This window comes from Nelumbo nucifera, chromosome 4 (genome assembly GCF_055504915.1).
Source record: "Nelumbo nucifera cultivar China Antique chromosome 4, China Antique-T2T, whole genome shotgun sequence".
NCBI lineage: Eukaryota > Viridiplantae > Streptophyta > Magnoliopsida > Proteales > Nelumbonaceae > Nelumbo > Nelumbo nucifera.
Window position 1 is genome coordinate 8,836,545 of NC_142652.1, and position 20,386 is coordinate 8,856,930.

Here is a 20,386-nt window from a genome sequence, read left to right on the forward strand (position 1 = left end):
TGTGAGTTGCGACCTTGGACAAGGACAAGTTGCTGGTTGTCTTACTTATAATTCAAAAAAAAAAAAAAAAAGAGTTAATTTTCATTTTTGGTTGATAGTTGGGTATCCCGTGTCGGATCCGAGACCTTCCTTAATCCTTACTGAAGCAGCAGATGTGATGTCTGATGTGAACTGCGTTGACTCCATCTGCGCTATAACCAAATGGATATCCTTTCATCTGCAGGAAGATCGATCCATCTCGCTGTTGATCCAATAGTGTTGCTACATGTGAACCATATATATGCATGGAGATAAGTATTAAAATACAATGCTGTCCGTCCTTCTTATTGGCTTCACGAGTGTGTTGAGGATCTCGGGGTCCGGGTCGGACATGTTGGGGTAACTGGGTAAGGGTTGTGATGTTGCAACTTGGATTGGAATTGGATTGAATTGAATGATAGGATATTAGGCTTAGGGTTGGAAAATAGAAACCCGGTATAAATATGGGCGGGTCCGGATTAGGCTTGGCCGACCCAACTTAATCCAACCCACTTATGTATATAAGCATAGGAGGATGGTGAAGGGTTATTTATCATATTACGCTGAGGAAGTAAAGCACCAAATAACAATTTAAGGTGATATGAGATGCTTTAAAAGATTTAAGAACTCTCGTGCAAGTAAATGTATATATTAAGTTAGCTAATTAAGATGGATGAGTGAAAAAATTAGAAAAAAAATATAAGAAATAAAGTCACTCAAAGGAATGTGAGAATAGCTCCATAAAACTAGAGAAAGTAGACTTGGATGGTTTCATAACATGCAAAGAAGCCATCAATGACATGTAAGAAAAAAAGTAATTTGTTGAAAGTTGAAGCAAGGTTCCAAGCATTGATATGATAGGGTCCACATTTTTGGTTGTTGAAATGCTATTTATCAAGAATTTAAATATTTATATTTTAAACATTATAATGTATAATTAGATAGGTTTCCTATCAATTTATCAGCAAAATATGAAATAAGTACAACTTTTGGTTAGCTAAAACTCTCTAAACACAAATTTTGTGTGTCAAGAATATTAATACTTTGAACATTGAGTTGAAAGGTCTTGAAGATTTAAGGGTAGACCAAAATAACATGAATAGTAGTAAGAAGTGATTTAAGTATCAATAATGTAACAATGGATGTGGCACTAAACAGAATGGAATGATGAAATAAAATTCATATAATTGATTCCATATAGGTCTTGTTCGTTTTTTTGGGAAGTTATTTATCCGGGTAATTGCATTTACCCATGTTCTTTTAGTTCTTAGGTAAATAAGAAAATGACCATTTTAGCCATAAAAATCCATTATTAAAGGAGCAATTTTATCACATCCAATTATTGGCAACTTCCCCTAGGTAGAAAAGTTAATTATCCATTTGGGAGATGAGTATCATTTACTCGAATAAGTGATACCCAAGGAAAATAAATTTTCTATGGACCCTACATAAATCCAAACAACAGAACATGGGTATCTTGGTCAATAAGAATCAAAATCCCATTCATCAATTTTCCCTCTCAAAATCCAAAAAAAAAGGGCCCATAATTGAAAAAAAAAACTTCGATGATGATGATGATATGATAAGACTCCCATGCAAAATGCAACTTTTGTTCAGGTCAATCCACTTGGAACCCATTTCTTAAAGCGCCTTTAGGAGAATGTGCTCAACCATGTTACCCGCATTGACCTCCATTTTTTAACGGAGGGGTAAGAACAACCAAAGAAATTGATGATGGGAATATTAGCTGAAGCCCCATCACCACCAATCAAGCCATTATATAGAGGAAATTCGAACTCACCGTCTTTGATTAGGTGCTCATCAACCACTGGTTTTACTATGTTAGAATAGAGATAGTGAATTATAGATTACTGCCATCCGTGGGCTCCACATTCAGGAAGCAAGTTCAAGTCGTTAGAGAACTGTCCACCTGCACCAAGAGCAAAGAAAAATGGTATTACTAGTTGAAAGAAAGGAACTAGCGTCAGTGCAAAACCAGGATGAGAACCCAAAACACACTACTTAAATTTCTGGCTGAGAAAGCAATGATAATACCTGTAACACCATATACAGCGCCCAAGTCGTTTTGGTGCCAATTCTTTGTCAACATTCAACACGGATGTCCTCAATTGGGATATGCAGTATTTATTATATGAACCAATAGGTTTATTGGAAAAGTGATTTATTGCAAGTTGAAGCAAGGTTTTAACTTTTAAGTATCAATATGGCATGCTCTGTTTATTTGGATTGTATTAAGAATTTTAGGGTCCATTTGATTCATAATTGGAATTAGAATTGAAATGATATATTCTAATAGTCTATTTAATTTAGAAAAGAATGAGAATGAGAATCAACGAGAATGAGATTTTATTTTCAAGAAAGGGAAAGGGAATGGTCATTCTTTCAAATTAGGGAATGCTGTAACAGAAGGATGGGAACGAAAAACTGATTTCACCCAACCAAACAGTCCGATTCCAATTCCAAAGCCCTATTCCTACAAACCAAATGGGGCCTTAATATTTTGACTTTTTGACATTATAATGAATGATTATATAAGTCTTTTATGAATTTATCAGAACAAAATATAAAAAAATATAAATTTTAGTTAGCTAAAAATATCAATATGCAAATTTTACATACATTGCAACGGACACAAAACCATAATTAAAACAAGGGCTATTACTACAGCCATCTAAAGGATAATAAAGCAGTTGCAACCAGACCTTAACCCCACCATCCTAATTCCTAACCATGCTCGTCCACCTATATTTAGGGGGGAAAACCTTGGCAGTTTGCATAAAACTTTCTCCCTAAGCATGATATATAATCAACTCTAAACGTTTAATTAACCTCTGTGAGTCTGTGACAGTGTTAAAAGCTCAATTTGCTTTTTCATTTTGTTAATTAAAAACAAAAAATAAAAAATATATTTTTTTTCAGAAAACCCTTTGCATCATAAATTCATAATCATGATTTTCAGTTTTTCACTCCCCAAAAACCATTCCCGTCCATCCCAAAGCTGATTACAATCCGTTCAGTCAACTTCAAACATCACCATGCCAAAGCTATACACATCGGCCGAGGTATTTGCTTCACCAGATTCTATATACTCCGATGCCATGTATCCAAAGATCCCACGAACTAATCTCTTTGGATTGGAAACCACATGATGGCCATGCTCATTCCGAGTCAAGAATTCAGCAAGAGCAAAGCAACCCAGACGTGGGTTCATGTCAGGGTCAAGAACAGTAGCCGAAGACGACGCCATTGCTGCAAGCTGTTGGTGGAGTTTGTTTCTATTGTCAAATACAAAGGTTCTTTACTTCAATCACTTTGGGCAATCGTTTAATTAAAAGGTGCCAGACTAGATCAATCGTTTAATACCATTAAAGTAGTTCTCTCTCTGGTCGACAGTTTGGGCTATGCACCGTTGGAGGCATCTGTTAGTCCTCTCTTTGATCTGCAATTTGAGAGATTGTTCTCACCGGTGGGATATTTTACTGTTTACCAAGTCACTTTAGAAGTCTTTCTCACCGGTGCAGTTAACAATGATGGAATCGGTGGAGATGAGACTTGAGAGGGAGAGAAGAGGGATGGGCGGGAATGGTTTTGAGGGAGTGAAAAACTGAAAATCATTATTATGATGCAATGGTTTTCTTTGAAAAAAATAAATATTTTATTTTTTATTAACAAAATGAAAAATGAAAAAGCAGACTGAGCTTTTAACGTTAGGGTTAGTTGAACGTTTGGGGTTGATTACGTGTTTTACTTAGGGAGAAAACAAACAGCCTAGGCTGTTTTGTGCAAACAGTCAAAATTTGTCGAGACCAAATCAACCCCCACAAGATTGCCCTCACAATGTCCCACAATACATTACCGCCGTGTATTGAAAATATTTTCATCAGGAAATACTCTCTATACATGGTGGAGATGCACTGTGGGACGTGAGAACCGTCCCATCACATACTTGCACATTTACCACTATAACCTCATTACACTACAATCAGTATTTTCAATTTCTGTTGATCCAAACAGTAGGACCATTCATCGTGAGAACCGTCCAAGCAATTGATTCTATAGTTGATCAGTTGGATTGAGTTGGGTTGTTGGACTTGCTTTTCTCATCATCTTCTCTAACTACCATCACCTAATTATTTCACTTCTATTCTGCTTATTGACTGTTAACTGTTAAGGTCTCCTGATCTTGTTAGAGGGAAGAGAAGCCATACCATGCTGTAAGAGCCAATCTATATTGCTAAAATAAAATTAGAAATCTGTTTCTTCGAGTTTTTTCTCTCTCTCTCTTTTTTTTTTCCAATCAGATCAATTTGTTTTTAGTTAACAATATATTGATGACACAATATGCAACGAAAAAAACCCCAATTATCTATGTGTATTGTATAGAAGGTTTCAAATCTTAATGGTGTTTGTAAATTTTTTTTGGCTTTCTTTTTCTTCAAGATAAATGAAGATTCAGCTTTGTTGATTAGCTCAAAATAGGGATTACAATCGAATATACACCATTATTGCGTCTATCAGTATGGCATAAGCAAGAACCTCAAGAGCTTGAAATGACTTCAGTTGTTTGCAAAAGTGAAGGTAATCATGGGATTTGCCTCTAGTTTATATTTTTCTTGTTTAATATCCATTATTAGAATCAATTGCCTTTGTTACTCTTCAGTTCCCATTTCGTGTTGTGTATTAATCATAAATTTTAAGGATTAATTTGATCATTTTTATCTCTCTTGTCAAGGATGAAGAGGCAAAGTTAAATTTTATTTCGAATATCAACGAATCAAATTTCGGTTTACCTATCATCCATTTGCAGTCCTATCCTGAATAATAAAGTCTTGTTTCATGTTTGCATCAAAATCAATACTCCACATTACAAGATACAAAATGTGGTGTGATCATATCAAATTAAATCATCATGGTTGGTGTGTTCAAATCTTTTTTATGACAATTGGCATAGAGTAATATCATCAGAATGGAAAATAAAATCAAGGGATAATAATTAATTCTTATTATTCAGCCTCGCTGCCAATTTATGAGAAGTAAATGCTGCACAGGTCTAATTCTTCAATGCAGACATAGAAGTGTCAAAAGAACTTATCAAGCACAGTGATAATGGTATTAACAATACTTGCAGAGAATTATATCATCCATGACATATTAACAAAAGTAGAGGTATCTCCTGATCTTGCACATTGGACTTGAACCTGGCCCAGTTTCCCGGGATCAATGCCAATAAAAACCATCACATCTAATACCCTTGTGGAATATTTTCTCATGGGGCTTTCAAATTTCCTCTTCAGTGTTTCAGTTTTTCCACAAGCTGAACCTGTTTGCTGCAGTGATTTCAAAACTTCATCAACGCCGAGTCGTGCATGATGGGTGACTCTGAGCATCCTGGGAGCAGGGTGCATCATCTTGTTTCTGATCGTCTAGTTTCATTAGTGTTAAAAAGGGATTTAGATACCCGCGCGCTTAAATGCATCAAGCAAATCGTCATCTTCATCATCAACAAGTGTTATTTTATATATATATATATATATATATATTTTATTTTATTTGACTTGACTTCCAGATGCTTTAAAATAATTTAGATTGTATTATTGTTGTTGCGTTTTGTTCCCTTGTACAAAGACAATATATATTCCTTTTTTTTGTTATTAATTGATAAAACCTTTTTTAGGAATAAAATAAAACTTGTAAAAGGTAACGTCATAAAGAGAAGAAAGAAGATAACAAATACAAGAGGGTCCCCAGCACCTCAAAACAGAACCCACAATGCCAAGGACCCCCAAAGACACAAACATAATTAAACACTCATAAGTAATTAAAAACCACTTAAAATAAGTACTTGTTTAAATGTTTTCCAACAGGGTCTTAGTTTCTTACCTTTCTTGTCTTACGTTGCACAAACATATACAAAGAAATGTCTTAACTCCTTCGATTAATTAGGACTCAACGGCAACATCTCCATCTCTTTGAATCCGCAAAATTATTGGATGAAACTAAACGAAAGGAAAGGATGTATATATATAATTTTTACATTAAGGAGAAGAGGAGAGTCTGGGTTTTCATATTTCTGTTTCTTCTTCTATCATTCTTTACTATTTCAATCAAACCACTTGCGTGTCAATCTATTTCCTTGGACAGTACTTGGACTAGTGGATTGGGGAGACAGTTACCGAGTTTACCTAGCTAGTCCGTAAGTTTTCTTGCTGTGGTCCTTTTTTTTTGTTCGCTTCATGGGGCTACACAACAGGGGGTAGCCCTGGAATATTGATTTGAGCTAATCACTCAATTTGATCACAACAGAAGTTTTACAAAAATATACCTGACAGATTCAATGCAAATTTCTAAATTTTACTGCAGATCTATAAATGATCAAAATGTCAAATACACCCATTCTATACATCAATGCTTGCCTAACTGGTATTGTAATTTGAGCCTAAAAATTCTGATCCTGGGCTGAACCGTGATTCTCCCCAAGTTTTAGGATTGGCATGATCTGATGCCAATCTGATGGTGTCAAAGTAATTCCTCATCAAAATACTTTGATCATCTGATTCTGATTTGATCTACAATATTCTCTTGGGTGGACAGTGGACCCATAGCCATAGGGAAAGACGTTTCTTCCTGTCTTTGTGTGAATGAGGTTCTTGACTTCTTGTTTTGACCATACCAGACGTAGGACGGAGAATCTGCACTGCCGCCGACTTGATTTCGCGCCTTTTACAATTTAAGCTGTGTTTGGTTTGACAGAGAAGATAGGGAAAGGAAGGGAAACCTTACCAAGTCTACCTTAGAGTGATGCACGACTACGAGTGAATCGGTGATCTGATCATCTCAATTCTCAACTATTATATCTATTTGGCCATTTCTATATCTGTCTCTCCGACTCCGACCGCGTTACACAGACAGAGTCTAGATTTCAGCATGAATGAGAATCCCCTTCCATTTTCTTAAGCCCTTCGAAAGACTCGTTGCACCCCCTAACCTTTTTCCATATGTTGGCCTCTCCCCCACCTCCATCATCTCTCCTTCGATTTCAATCAACATACTTCACACCAAATCTAATACTAAGACTGCTCTGCAAATCTCCTCTCTCTTGCAGGGATGCACCCACCTGAACCGTCTCAAGCTAGTCCATGCCAAGATTATTGTCCACAGCCTGCAACATGATTCTCATCTATCGACCAAAACCGCCATTTTATATGTCACGTTCCACTGCATCGACTCTGCAAATCTCCTGTTCCGAAAGATACTCGATCCATGTACCTACTTGTGGAATATTTTGCTTAGGGGATATGCCACCGAGGGCCGCTTCCTCCAAGCCTTGAAACTATACAACAAAATGATAGGTGCGCGCGTCAAGCCCGACAAATTTGCTTTCCCTTTCGCTCTCAAATCTTGTGCTGGATTATCCGCATTGCAGACGGGGAAACAGATACACCAACATTTGATCTGCTGCGGTTGCAGTAATGACCTTTTCGTTGATGCCGCTTTGGTGGATATGTATTCGAAATGTGGAGACGTTGAAGCTGCTCGCCTGGTGTTTGATAAGATGGCAGTGAGAGATTTAGTTTCATGGACTTCCATGATTTCCGGGTATGCCCACAATGGCTACAATGGCGAGACTCTGCAGTTCTTCGATCTCATGAGGTATTCCGATGTAAAACCAAATCGCGTTAGTTTGTTGAGCGTTCTTCTGGCTTGTGCTAATCTAGGAGCTCTTAGAAAGGGAGAGTGGTTTCATAGTTATGTCATACAGACGGGGTTTGGGTCCGATATCCTCGTTGCAACTGCCGTCATGGATATGTATGCCAAATGTGGAAGCTTGGAGTTGTCCCGGCATTTGTTCGATCAAACGCTTGGGAAAGATGTTGTCTGCTGGAGTGCGATGATTGCAAGCCATGGAATGCATGGGCATGGGAGGAAGGCGATTGATCTTTTTGGTCAAATGGTAGAACAGGATGTGAAGCCAAATCACGTCACTTTCACTTGTGTGCTCTCTGCTTGCAGCCATTCGAGGTTGTTAGAAGAAGGGCAGAGGTACTTCAAATCAATGAGCAACGAGTTTGGGATTGTCCCAAAGCTAAACCATTATGCATGCCTGGTAGATCTTCTTGGTCGTGCAGGAAAACTCTTGGAAGCTGAAACGCTCATAGAGAGTATGCCAATTGAGCCTGATACAAGCATATGGGGATCTCTGCTCGGTGCTTGTCGAATATATGGTAATTTAGATTTAGGAGAGAGAGTAGCGGATAAGATCTTCCATTTAGACCCCACTCAAGCAGGATATCATGTTCTGTTATCCAACATCTATGCTGCCAAGTCAAGATGGGTCGATGTTGAGAGGGTAAGAGAGCTGATGGCTGGAAGAGGAGCCAATAAGATCCAAGGTTTTAGTTTGATCGAGTTTAACAACCAGGTTTTCAAGTTTGGGGTAGGAGATAGGTCGCATCCTCAATCGAAGAAGATTTATTCTTATCTAGAAGAGTTGGCAGCTCCAATGAGACATTTGGGTTATGTCCCTTTAACAGATTTTGTGCTTCATGATATTGAAGATGAAGCAAAAGAAGTGGCACTCTCATACCACAGTGAGAAGCTGGCCATTGCATTTGGCCTCATCAACACAAATCCTGGGATTCCAATTCGCATCACAAAGAACCTTAGGATCTGTGGGGACTGTCACAGTGCAATCAAGTTCATTTCAAAGATCGTGAATCGGATCATCATTGTGAGGGATATGCATCGTTTCCACCATTTTGAGAATGGTGCATGTTCTTGTGGCGATTACTGGTAATAAAAACCATGGGTGTGAGGTATGATGTCCAAAGTGGTTTTAAGTATCATTCTTAGTGAGATCGAGAGGATTCAAGGAAACAATATCTGCTTTATGAAAGAGCTTATTTGATTAAGATTTCAAAATCTATTTTCAATTTGGAGTTGATTTAGGAATTAAACAGATCGGAATGGCAAAACAAGATTCATGTAGCCGACTCCATGTGATTGGGATAAGGCGATGGTAATGCAACTATTACCAATTGAGTGGTAACGGAAGAAGGTACTTCCTGCTTAGGTTGGTCGTGCGTTGTTTAACACAGAAATGCCGGAAGTTGTTTTCAGTCATGAAATTGCAGTTGACAGGATTTTATACATCGCTGCTTTCTCCTCCATCAAGTTTTTGCATATCTTCAGCCACCTACTACCAAGGCATTGTCATTGGTTTATTAAAAATTCTCTTGCTTTCTGCTTGATTGACATGAAGCTTCTTGTATGGAAAGGAGTTGTAGAAAGAAAGGCAACTCAATGATATTAGCGCTGCACGGATGCTGGAAAAATAAACTCTTATCACTGGTTTCCTTGCCTGATAAAGGTAAAATGGAAAGAAAACATACTGAACTCAATGCAACTATAAATATAAAGAAAAGCTTCAGACAGTATACGTACAACAGCAGGGCTAATGGAGGAAAATGACTGTTCCACTGTAACATGATGGAAATGTAAAGATGTAAGAGGGGCCAAAGTCCTGTGATTTACTTTCAAGGCTGGGAGCATGGATTACCATTAGCTGTGGAGGGATCATTTGTTGACACTATAGAGGGATTTATGCCTGTAAGGTTTAATTCCTGGCAGCAATTTGACGTAATTTTGCTTTCATATTTTATGTAGGAAATTATTATATGGTGAAAAATGAAAGGTCATGATTAAACTTGTTTTTGCAAGACCTCTTAATTTCAGTTGGATTCAATTCCTTATCAATGCTTTTCATTGGGATTGTGAAGAGACCGGACATGAGAACTGACGATTTGTACCATCAGAATTCCAAGCTGCTGTAAGTAACAGGATCATTTAATTTACAAGATGATTTGCAAATATTTTCATTGTATTGGAATATAACCACGCCATAGACAATTCAGACAAGTGAATGAAAAATCCATGCACAACGACATGACCAAATTTTGCACGGGGAAAATATTTACCACACTTTTTTGTTGTTATGTGTAGGTGTATCTGGCTTCTGCAATTTGTGAAGGAAGAAAGAACAATCGCATTATAGTGTTTTTTATTTACAAGAAAAGGCCAAATTTACCAGATTATTGATGCTAAGGGATGACAAATGATGGTTGATGAGACCATGCAAGGCCTCCTTTGAGGAAAACCCTCCAAGTCACACGTAGGAGAGAACTTGATGTGATATATCAACAAGAAAACCTTCATCCAACCAGGGACAGGGTGGGTTAGAGAGAGCAGCTCCTCTCCTTTTTTAATTACTTATTTCAAAAATAAGCATTTAACTGCTCATTTTTCAGCCCTGTTTGATGATTAAGTACTTGTTAAAAGTACTTGTTTTACAAGTACTTCTTAGAAATACTTATTTTAACCACTTAAGGTTGTTTGGTAACCCACTTTTCAAATCACTTATTATGTTTTTAAGCACTTATTGGGGTGGAAATGTTTTGGTAAACTACTTTCCCCATAAGTGCTTATATTGACATAAATGACAATTTTAACCCTCACTTCACTCGTACATGTATACAATGCTTTTCACATGTTATACTATACATTTCAACTGGGAGCTGGAAGCCCACGTGGACCCACACGTGAATTGCCATGTGGACTCAAATAATAATAATAATAATAATAAATAATAATTATTTGGCATTTCACCGAAACCCTAAACTAATAGATTAATCAATCGATCGTGATTGATTCACTGATTCGTCGCTACATCAAGAAAAAAGAAGAGAAAAAGACCCAAAGGGAAATGATTGTCAATAACTTTTGAATGCTAAGCTTAAAAAACAAAGGGCAACAAAAGAATAATTAATTACCTTTTCTAATTCAATTAGAAGCTGGTAACTTTCCATAATCAATTCTAGAGACGTTCCATCTTTGAGGATCTGAAATATTGCACTCAACATTTTGCTGCTCCACCAATTTTGCAAAAGCAATGAATTACATTGACAAGGAGAACAACCAAAGTAGCAGTTTGGAATGTATGGAAAGATGCAATTCAAGAAATGCTGAATGAAAGATGACAAAACAAATCAAAATAATGAATGATAAGAATTTCTCCTAGTTGCCCAGAAATAACACAGAAGCTTCTCAGACAAATCCATGGGAAAATGAAGGAAAATATCTCGACCCTCTTAATTGCACAAGTGACAGTGCTATGACCATTGAGGGATTTCAATATGAACAATATGTAACACTGTTATTCCTATCAACAATATTAAACTATTTCCCGAACAAAAGAAACAGAGAATCGAGAAGAACAAATATATGGTTATGAATGTCCAACAAGAAAAACCCGTAAATCACAGTTTGATGCCACAGGGACAGAAATGTAGAAAACCAAGACACAAACACAAACGATCGACATTTACATACCTGGTTGGAGCAGTTCCAATTTCTGGAACGATCGAAGAAGCGCGAACAGCATCAAGAAATGCCAATCCTGTTTTCCAGTAAAAAGAAAGACAAGAATAAGAAGAAAGCATAGGAACCAAAAGTGGAAGAATAAGAGTTAGAGGAGTACTATCATCATTAACGTCTCGGGCGTCCTTAAATCCGGAGGAGTCGAGGATAGCTAATGTATTCTCTTCGATTCCTCTATTACTTCTTCGGGAGTTCTCCATTGATCTCACACGAAACCCTAGTTCACTTCTTGCACTTGCCGCCCGCCTCGACACGTAGGCCAAGATGGCCACCATCAGCAATTCCATGGCATCGATTGTTAAATCCTTTGAGTCGTCTCTCGCGACCTGGAATCTCCGGAAGATGTCGGAAATAATGGACAAGTTCGAGAAACAATTGACATAGAAGAAAGAGGCCAAACGACAGGTCTGCCGTTCATTGTTCCTCACCGCCAATAGTCACCGGTTGGGGTATTTTAGATATTATACAAAATTATCAGGAACTGATTCGTCTCAAAAAGGAATTATTTAAAAAAGCGCCAATTTGAAGTCATTTTTTTAAAGAAGTCCCACTTTTTTACGAAACACCCGTCAAACACTATCTTCACCAAATACAAATAAATGCTTATTTACCACTTATTGTAAGTACTTATTCAAATAAAAAGAACTACAAAAGAAAAATCATATATTTCTTATTGCTTGTTTAAAAAGTAGGACCCAAAACCTAGCTTATGGATTTGACTATGATACTAGAATTCTAGAAAGAATTAACCAATGGACTAGTATCACAAGGTAACCAACCAATCAGGAAATTCACCAGGGGAGGGAGTTTAAGTGGTCAAAGCCCTTTCGATGTTAGGGGTGCAACTTGGGCTTGAGTTGGGCTTTTGTGAAAATATGAAAGGATCTGTCTCGAAGGCCCAAACCCCAAAGCAGTGTAAACTGCCAACTTGAACCAACCTGAGTTACACCCTATGTATTGCAGTGCAAACTGAAATGCACCAAAGCTGGTGCATTCCTACCAGAGTTGGGATCTCTTCCCAACAATAATAACTGTCCCAACATGAATTCAACATGGTCTGTGTCCACACATCTCTCTATAAGAAAGGAACCCGTCATGTACGAGATATACATATACAGTTGTAGACAGACAGATCATGTTGAGAAGTGTTGGAACATTTCTTTTTCTTTTTGTTGGGAGAAGATCTAGTCTCTTCCCACCATGACACATGCCCATAGTCTACACGCAGACAAGGTGTTTTGAGACTTTTAAAATCTATTTTTTATTTTTTATACATATTTAAACTCAAGAGTGAGGACAATTTTAAATATTAGGTAAATTACAAAGACCTCCTGTACTACGGGGTTAGTGATGACAGTTACCCCTTTGATTATGGGGTCAGTGAAATAATTCTTGTTATTTTTAGCTAATTTTATTTAGAGAAAATAAAGATATTTTGGGGTCAATTAGGGTTTAAGAGAAAAATATAAAGAAAAAAAAAAGAAAGGAAGTTTAGGGGATAATTATCACTGACCTCATAATACAGGGTGATCTTTGTAGCAAATGAAAGTTAAGGGGGTAGTTGTCACTGACCCCACAGTATCGGGGTCTTTATAATTTACCCTAAATATTATTTAATATTTAAAAACATGAGATTTGGGAAAATCCTTAAAAACGATGCCCCGCCACCCAATATCATACTGATACTTTGAACATTGCCCTTAATCTGCAAAACTGGTAAATGTCAGAGCCTTACTTATGAGAAAGATGTCAAAATAAATACTAGTATTTATTTGAAATTGTAACGGCCCTCAAACAGACATTTGAAATTGTGGAAGTACTAACCATAGGCAAATGTATAGTGTGTTCAAATAAAAAGATCGCAATTTCAAACTGGGCACATTGGTTATTTTCCAACAAAATTTGTGGCACTTAACAAAGCGTCTAATAAATCTGAAACATTCATCAAGGCAGCAAAAATGTTGAAACAATTATTTGGACAAGACAATAAATCAAGTGATTGATATCTACACTACACCACAAGTAGTCACCTCATAATCAGCTGTACATGCAACTAACACGGAGGGAGGATATTGAGATCATCACAATTGCTGTTCCAGATATGGGTCTCTTTCTCCCTCTCCCAAATATCCCGTGACACTCTCCGAAACAACTGAAACCAAATTATTCAACCATGAGGTGCTACGCTTCAGCCATTTAGTCTGAGATTCTTCATTATTTTGTTCTAACATACTCTTCTGTTCTTCCTCCAGGAGGATGTCAAGCCACCTCTTTGCCATGAATTCCTTGACAGCTTCAACCCCTCCAGACACAACCTCCATCGGAGGAATGACAAGTGGGTTTTGGTCCAAGTTCAGCTTGGTTAGCTTCTCCAGCCGACCAAATGTATCTGGGAGGGCATGGATCTGGTTGTTGCTAATGTCAAATTCCTTGAGATTTGTCAGATCACCAATTGTGTCAGGAAGCTCTGTCAAGTCACTAAAGTTTCTGCTTAAATTCAGGATTTCGAGATTTGTCAACTTCCCAATTGAATGTGGCAGACCACTGAGCTCATTGAAGTGGACATCCAAATAACTCAAAGACCTCATCTCACAAATGGAAGTTGGAAGGGAACGGATCTTATTGAGGTGGACCAAGAGCCTCCTTAGATTCAGTAACTCATGCCCAATGTTTGTTGGCAAATATGTTAGATTGTTGAAGCTTGCATCAAGTTCTACCAATGATCTGGACCAAAATACTCCCTAGATGAGAGACAATTTCTAAAGAGTTCCGAATCTTCTGATAACAGTGGTTCAGAATAAGAGAGCATGTCTCCAGATGACAAAGAAAATAATGAATTACCTGCAATGGCAAATGCTATCAGGTAAGGACTCGAGCTTGTTTCCTGATGCATCTAGGACCTTCAAGTTAAGTAGCAAACCAATGGAGTCTGGCAGGGACTCCAGAAGGTTGGAAGAAAGATTAAGCTCCACCAGATTTTCTAACCCAGCTATAGAATCAGGAATAACCTGCTTATACCCCAGGTAACCAAAACAAAAAAAAAAAGGAGAAAAAGTGAGATGTTCCAACCAAGTAATTATCAACAATCTAAAAAACAGACAAAGATCAGCAGAAAAAAAGGAAGTCATTACCATCTATATTCAATGAAATGATCAGTTAGAAAACCATATACAGAAAAAACTGTTATAAAAAAAATAATTTGTTACAAGTTTAAGGGGAGAGAGAGCTAGGGGGAGACTGAAAAGGACTTGGATGGAAGTAATAAGAAATGATTTAAGTACCCATAATTTAATAATGGATATGACACCAAACAAAAGTACAAAACGGAATGGCAAAAAGAAAATTCATGTACCCATGTAGTTGGGACAATGCTTAGATGATGATGATAATTCAATAAAAATAACATGGATCCATCTCAAATGATCCAAAAACTTAAATTGCAATTGGGTGTCAATTGTCAACTGGGCAACCTCCGCAAGGGGAATCGAAATTCTGCATTGTCTTTCATGGTATATTCGCCACATATGATATCTGAATACCTTTACATGCCTAGAATACTGATTTTGGACACAACCTATAGCTAGGGGTGGATGCGAACCGAGTTTTTCATGAGCTACTTGAGCTCTGCTCGGTCCAGACTGAGCTTCGAACTGAATTCGAGCTGGAATGCCGAGCTCATTTACTAGTCGAGCTGAGTTCGAATATTATGCAATTCGGTTCGTTAGGCTCGCGAGCCTATTCAAACCCTGTATATATATAATTTTTATATTTTATATATAATATTTGTATATAATTATATAATTTATATTTAAATTTATTGGTGTACATAATATTGTGGTCCCTATTGTATTTTATATTTTCTTACATTATCTAATGCCTAGGATGGGAGGGAAAGGAAAAATCCTCGATTGAATCTTGAAGACTTGAACTGCTGAACTCAAACTGGTTTGAGACGAAACTGCAAGTCTGCAACTGTGAGAAACGAGTAGAGAGCAAGTGCGAGTGTGCAACAAGTGAAGACGCCGTCGTCGAAGAGGACTGATTACCTACTGTCTACGACTCTAGGTCTTCTTCTTCTTCTTCTTTCGGATTTTCTTATGGCTTCTACAGGGACTTTGTGATTTTGGTTTGTCTTGCAAGTTGCATCCATGCCATTAAAAAAGGTATTTGAAATCTGTAATTTTTAGTTGAAGAATAATAACATTTATTCTGATTTTCTACAAGTCATTTTTTTAATTAGAAATGAGAATAGTTCCAATTTTTTTCAAGAATAATAACATTCATTCGGAAATTCGAGCTTGGATAGGCTTGGATTCGAGTTCAAGTAGGCTCGATTCATTTCAAGCTCGAACCGAACCGAGCTCGAGTATAAATGTTTTTTTTCGAGCCGAATTCGAACTGATATTTTTAGTTCGAATCGAGCTCGAACCCGAATTCGAGCTTGATGTTTTATTGTCGAGCTGAGTTCGAATAGTCAAATATTCGGCTCGACTTGGCTTATATCCACCCCTACCTATAGCTAATATAGCATGGGATACTGCATCGGCACTTCCAGATATAGCATTAACAGTTTTAAAATATTAAATATGTAAAATGGTATGTTTTAACAAATTATACCATAAAAATTGTGTATGTTAGAAATTTAATTAAATTTGGCAGAACATAAGCCTTCAGAAATGACAGTTTACCTTCAAAAGTAGAAGTAAAAGCATGATATAAGCTATCTATGTTTGGGTATCGTATTAGACTGTAGAAATTTCCCTTAACATGCAGGGTGAGTCTGCACCTGAACAAAATCAGTGATATTATGGAACAAATTTGATTTTAAAACAGATAACTAAAACATAAGCTCACAGGCTAAAATAGCAATAAGCCATTTTAGGCACTGCTATTGTGTAATCTAGAAATAGTAAAAACGTTTGCATTGTATTGAAACTAGAACAACATGATTCAACAGAACTCTTATTGTAGAATGAGCGGAAGTCAAATCAGCAGATCTGCCAAAACAATACTATAATTGGACAGAATAGCAATTCATTTTGCATGCTGTACTTGAGAATGAAGGTTCAAGTCTGAAAGTTTGTGCAAGAAAAGTCCAAAAGTTAGGTCTGTATCCACGCTCCAGATAGCTGATACCATCATTGGTTAACATCCCTTTTTAGTATAAAATATCAATTTATCAATTACATGCATCACAAATTCCTTTCTCTACAGGGAAGGGAAATGAAGAGCTCTCTTCCTAGAAAAGTAATTGTCAGAATCCTTGAGCTTCTGACAGACACAGTTAACCGCATGAACTTGCTGTATTTTTTAATTGATTAAACCTATTCTAAATCCCCTCAGCATGCTTGAGCGTATATAATGTTTTCCAAATGCTCTCTATGCGGTTGGATGTCCATTGAATTATTGTATAGCACTGTTACTCCCCTGGGCATTGGCTCAGCGCAAAGTTGTTTGAAGTTTTCCCAAGGAAAAATGCTATCAAAACTTTAGCCGCTCAAGGAAATATATATATATATATATATATATATATATATATATATATATATATATATATATATATTTTTTCTTTTTAACATTAAGGGGTGTTCTTTTTTCAGATTTTGAGAGGGGGATAGTTGGTCAATAGGATTTTGGTTTCTATTGACCAAGAATCTCATGTTCTTTTTTTAGTTTTATGCGAGGACCAGGGAAAGTTTATTTTTCTACGCGAGTAAATAATACACATCTCCTAGGTGGGTAAATAACTTTCCCACTTAAGGGAAAAGTTGTCAACACTTAAGTGGGGCAAAAATGTCTCTTATAATAATAGATTTTTATGGTTAAAATGGTCATTGACTTATTTACATGAGAAACAAAAGAATATGGGTAAATGTAATTACCTGGATAAGTGTTTTCCAGGAAAAACCTACTCTAGTAACTGCATTTACCCGGGTAAGTAACTTACCGAAAAGCTAACAGGGCCTAAACTTAAAAGGGGATATCAATGTTAATCTATAATACTTGATATAATAATAGGAGAGAGTCGACATCCCCAAAATAGTTATAGAAATGAAGCAGGAAATCATAATATCAAACTTAATATTATTCCACAGAAAATAAAAAGATACGTTTCACAGAGCGTCAGAGCAATTGAGGAAGATAATACCCCAACTCTCATGTAAACCATAATCACTTCTAATTTCTACTGAGCTTTAATTGAGCCTTAATATCTTATTTCACATCTAAAGATGGGGAAGGGGACAATGAAGTGGCTTTGGGAATATTAATAACTAAAAACACCAAAGGTTAGCCCCCAACGGCAAAAGGCAAAAGTAGAATTCGAGAGAGCTTGTTTAGATGGCCAGTTTGGTGCAAGCCATCTCTTCCCACACATTAAAAGCCTAAAGGGCCACAACCACAAATCCATAAAGTAAATAGCCTTGAGAATCTCTTTTACAGAAATATGTAGGGTGGAATAGTCTCTGCATCCGTTACTGAGCATTCTTTACTATTGGTTCTAGTCAACACTCAGCAGTAATTAGGAGCAGGATGCACGTGAGGGCCCAGTGGTCGTAACATTGGGAGCCGATAAGTACAGATCAGAACATCAAATGTAGGAATGTTTTAATTCCATTGACCCAGTAGTTGAGAACTTGAGATGGACACTCGCGTCACTCCAAGAAAGAAGGTGCAGGATCAAACCTGAGGAACACTGTCACTGGAATGGCCAGTGGGTCTCCTTGGCTCCCTGCTATGACCCCACCCCCAATTCCCCATTAAGGTCTACTTATGTAATATCAAAAGAAGAAATACTAAAACCCTTCAATAATCCACCGCCTTCTGAAAGATGTGGTGTGGATAAAAGAATGTCATCAAATTTCCTTCTTTGTGCTCACCATTCCTCGAGGTCTAATCATGCCATGTTAACCTCTCGTCCATGTGATAGAAAATTAAAAAAGAGTTCAATCGTTTGTTCACGTCACGATCTTATTGAAAGATTATATTTACATCAGAACCAGCAAGACTAAAGAGATAATAATAAGTTTTCAATAAGTGCAATACAGTGGGCAAAGAATAACAGGAAACGATAGTACAGATCACCAAATTTCCCCATCGTGAATTCGTGATAAATAACAAGAGAAGAGAAAAGTGTTTCTATTGGATTTTTCATAAACTAGACAAATGACAATATCTGTGTAGAGCAACTATAGCAAAGTATCATCTGTGCCTAGATCGCTACTTTTTTTTCTTTGATTTTCTCTGTTTTTATTTGTAAATACTGCAAAATAATTAAATTCCAGAGTTTCAGAAAGGAGAAAGAGGTATAAGGATAATTATAGAGAAACTAACCTCGAGCTGATTAGTTGAGAGATTGAGCACAACTAAGCCACGAAGCTTCCCGAATGCCTCAGGAAGAAACCTCAGTTGGCGCTCGGGAAGCTCCACCCTCTGCAACCCCTTCCCAGGCGCCTGTTGCAAGATCCCAACAACTTCCTCACAGACTTCTTCTCTGGCCGGCGGTATAGAGTCGTCCAGCTGCCCGTCTATCGTTGCGGCGGAATCATAAATTTTCACCAACCTTTCCTCGGCGTCCCTCAAAAGTTTCTCGTAGGCTTCGTGCATTTCGTCCAATTGCACCACAGCCTTGCAAATGTGCTTCTCCTTCTCCGCCGCCTCTCGAAATTTCTTCTCCTTCTCCGCCTGCTGAGCCCGCCATTGTAACCGATCGACACCTTCGGGACGAGGTGCCAAGACAATCTCTTCGAGCTGCTTCGACAACCTAGCATCAATGTCGGCGATCTTGGCTCGGCAGGTATCGACGTCCTCGTGATGGGGACGGTCTCCGAGGGTCTGGAGGACGGTTCGGGCCTCAGCAACGTTGGAAACGGCTAGGGTCATAGAGGCGAGGACCTTTGGGTGTTTCAGATAGGGCATCCGGTCTATCAACACACCGTCCATATGGTACGAGCTTGAGTCATCAGACGGTAGAGGGGGCTGCTCGACGTCGATCTTGAGCGAGTCGGAATTAGTAGCAGGTTTAGTTTCGAACAGAGGAAGGTTAGAATTGATTTGGGATATGACATAGGAGAGAATCGGGAAATTTTCAGGGTTGGGATCCATTGTTCTGTGATTGACGAGATTACAGCAGCAATAACAAAAACAGCAGAGAGGTATGAGACTGAAAGCGAAGAAAGGATTAGATCGTGGATGTGTGTGTGTGTGTGTGAGAGAGAGAGAGAATCAAATGGAATGAAAGCGAAGAAAAGTTCTAAGCAGGAGCAGAAGCCGGGAAGGAGTGAAGACTGAAATAAAATCAAGCAACCGCTTGGACGCAACAACGTGATTGCAAGCGGGGGAAGAGAGAAAACCGTTAGACGTAATCGTAGTTCTAGTTACATGAACAACCAAAATAAATCTGATGTTCTATCCTAGGCTCTATAATATTCTAAAGTACCACTACTTCTTAACACTTGATTTGGACGGAGTCCAACCCAAAACCGATTCATTGACACCCCTATTATACCTCGAACCCGACCTAACCCAATCTCAAAAAAACAGGGTTAGGGTCTCATATTTAACTACATAAATGAGAAAATGAACTGACCAGACCCGACCCGAAAAACTGAGATGCATTGGATTGAGTCATGGGTCAATTCGCTGACCCAATTGTCAGGTCTAATTTGGGACTATTTATGCATTTTTAGAAGTTTCAACTCTATAATTTTTTCTATTTAATCTTTACTCTTCATTGTTTACTCTTTGAATTGTTAAATGTTCAAGTTTTTTTATTTATTTTATATTTGGAATTTAAAGGTTAATTCCTTTAATTTTGGCATTTTTCATGTATTTTTCTTTATATTTTTAAATTTCCGTTATTTTTGGATGACCCGAATTGACCCATGGGTCAACTCTAACCCGGACATTTAGGGTT

General features: G+C 37.6%; 2 protein-coding genes and 1 pseudogene across 9 annotated transcripts; 1 reads left to right on the top strand and 2 right to left on the bottom strand.

Annotated features, from left to right (window-relative positions):
* The first annotated feature begins 6,441 nt into the window (after nt 1-6,441).
* On the top strand, nt 6,442-8,958 carry LOC104591498 (pentatricopeptide repeat-containing protein At2g01510, mitochondrial pseudogene; annotated as a pseudogene). The gene has a single exon (XR_016085291.1). The product of XR_016085291.1 is annotated as a pentatricopeptide repeat-containing protein At2g01510, mitochondrial pseudogene (transcript).
* LOC104591497 (negative regulator of systemic acquired resistance SNI1-like) lies at nt 8,854-11,960 on the bottom strand. 7 transcript variants are annotated; one of them, XM_010250341.3, is made up of 4 exons: nt 11,573-11,960; nt 11,425-11,491; nt 10,866-10,959; nt 9,905-10,245 (listed from the first exon to the last, which is right to left on the bottom strand). In XM_010250341.3, the coding sequence occupies exons 1-4, from the start codon at nt 11,757-11,759 to the stop codon at nt 10,120-10,122; spliced, it is 474 nt and encodes a 157-aa protein (XP_010248643.2). In that variant the 5' UTR covers nt 11,760-11,960; the 3' UTR covers nt 9,905-10,119. The 7 variants fall into 7 exon arrangements, 4 of the variants coding, with proteins under 4 accessions (XP_088758920.1, XP_088758921.1, XP_010248643.2 ...); XM_088902794.1 differs by lacking the exon at nt 9,905-10,245 and adding an exon at nt 8,854-9,362 and having other exon boundaries at nt 11,425-11,960; XM_088902795.1 differs by lacking the exons at nt 9,905-10,245; nt 10,866-10,959 and adding an exon at nt 8,854-9,397 and having other exon boundaries at nt 11,573-11,958.
* A 1,378-nt stretch (nt 11,961-13,338) lies between these two features.
* LOC104591496 (plant intracellular Ras-group-related LRR protein 1-like) lies at nt 13,339-19,826 on the bottom strand. The gene is made up of 3 exons (XM_010250340.2): nt 18,805-19,826; nt 14,314-14,480; nt 13,339-14,196 (listed from the first exon to the last, which is right to left on the bottom strand). Exons 1-3 carry the CDS (start codon nt 19,573-19,575, stop codon nt 13,554-13,556), a joined length of 1,581 nt encoding a protein of 526 aa, XP_010248642.1. The 5' UTR covers nt 19,576-19,826; the 3' UTR covers nt 13,339-13,553.
* Nucleotides 19,827-20,386: the final 560 nt, after the last annotated feature.

Bases quoted from the DNA above. Each gene is read 5' to 3' on its own strand.
- LOC104591497 (XM_088902794.1), bottom strand. From the start codon at position 11,759: ATGGAATTGCTGATGGTGGCCATCTTGGCCTACGTGTCGAGGCGGGCG. The intron at 10,960-11,424 runs GTATGTAAATGT...TTGGTGGAGCAG, and splicing joins ATTGGAACTGCTCCAACCAG to CAAAATGTTGAGTGCAATAT. The intron at 9,363-10,865 runs GTAATTAATTAT...TTATTTTTCCAG, and splicing joins TTCTAATTGAATTAGAAAAG to CATCCGTGCAGCGCTAATAT.
- LOC104591496 (XM_010250340.2), bottom strand. From the start codon at position 19,575: ATGGATCCCAACCCTGAAAATTTCCCGATTCTCTCCTATGTCATATCC. The intron at 14,481-18,804 runs GTTAGTTTCTCT...GGGTATAAGCAG, and splicing joins TCTCAACTAATCAGCTCGAG to GTTATTCCTGATTCTATAGC. The intron at 14,197-14,313 runs GTAATTCATTAT...ATTTTGGTCCAG, and splicing joins GATAGCATTTGCCATTGCAG to ATCATTGGTAGAACTTGATG.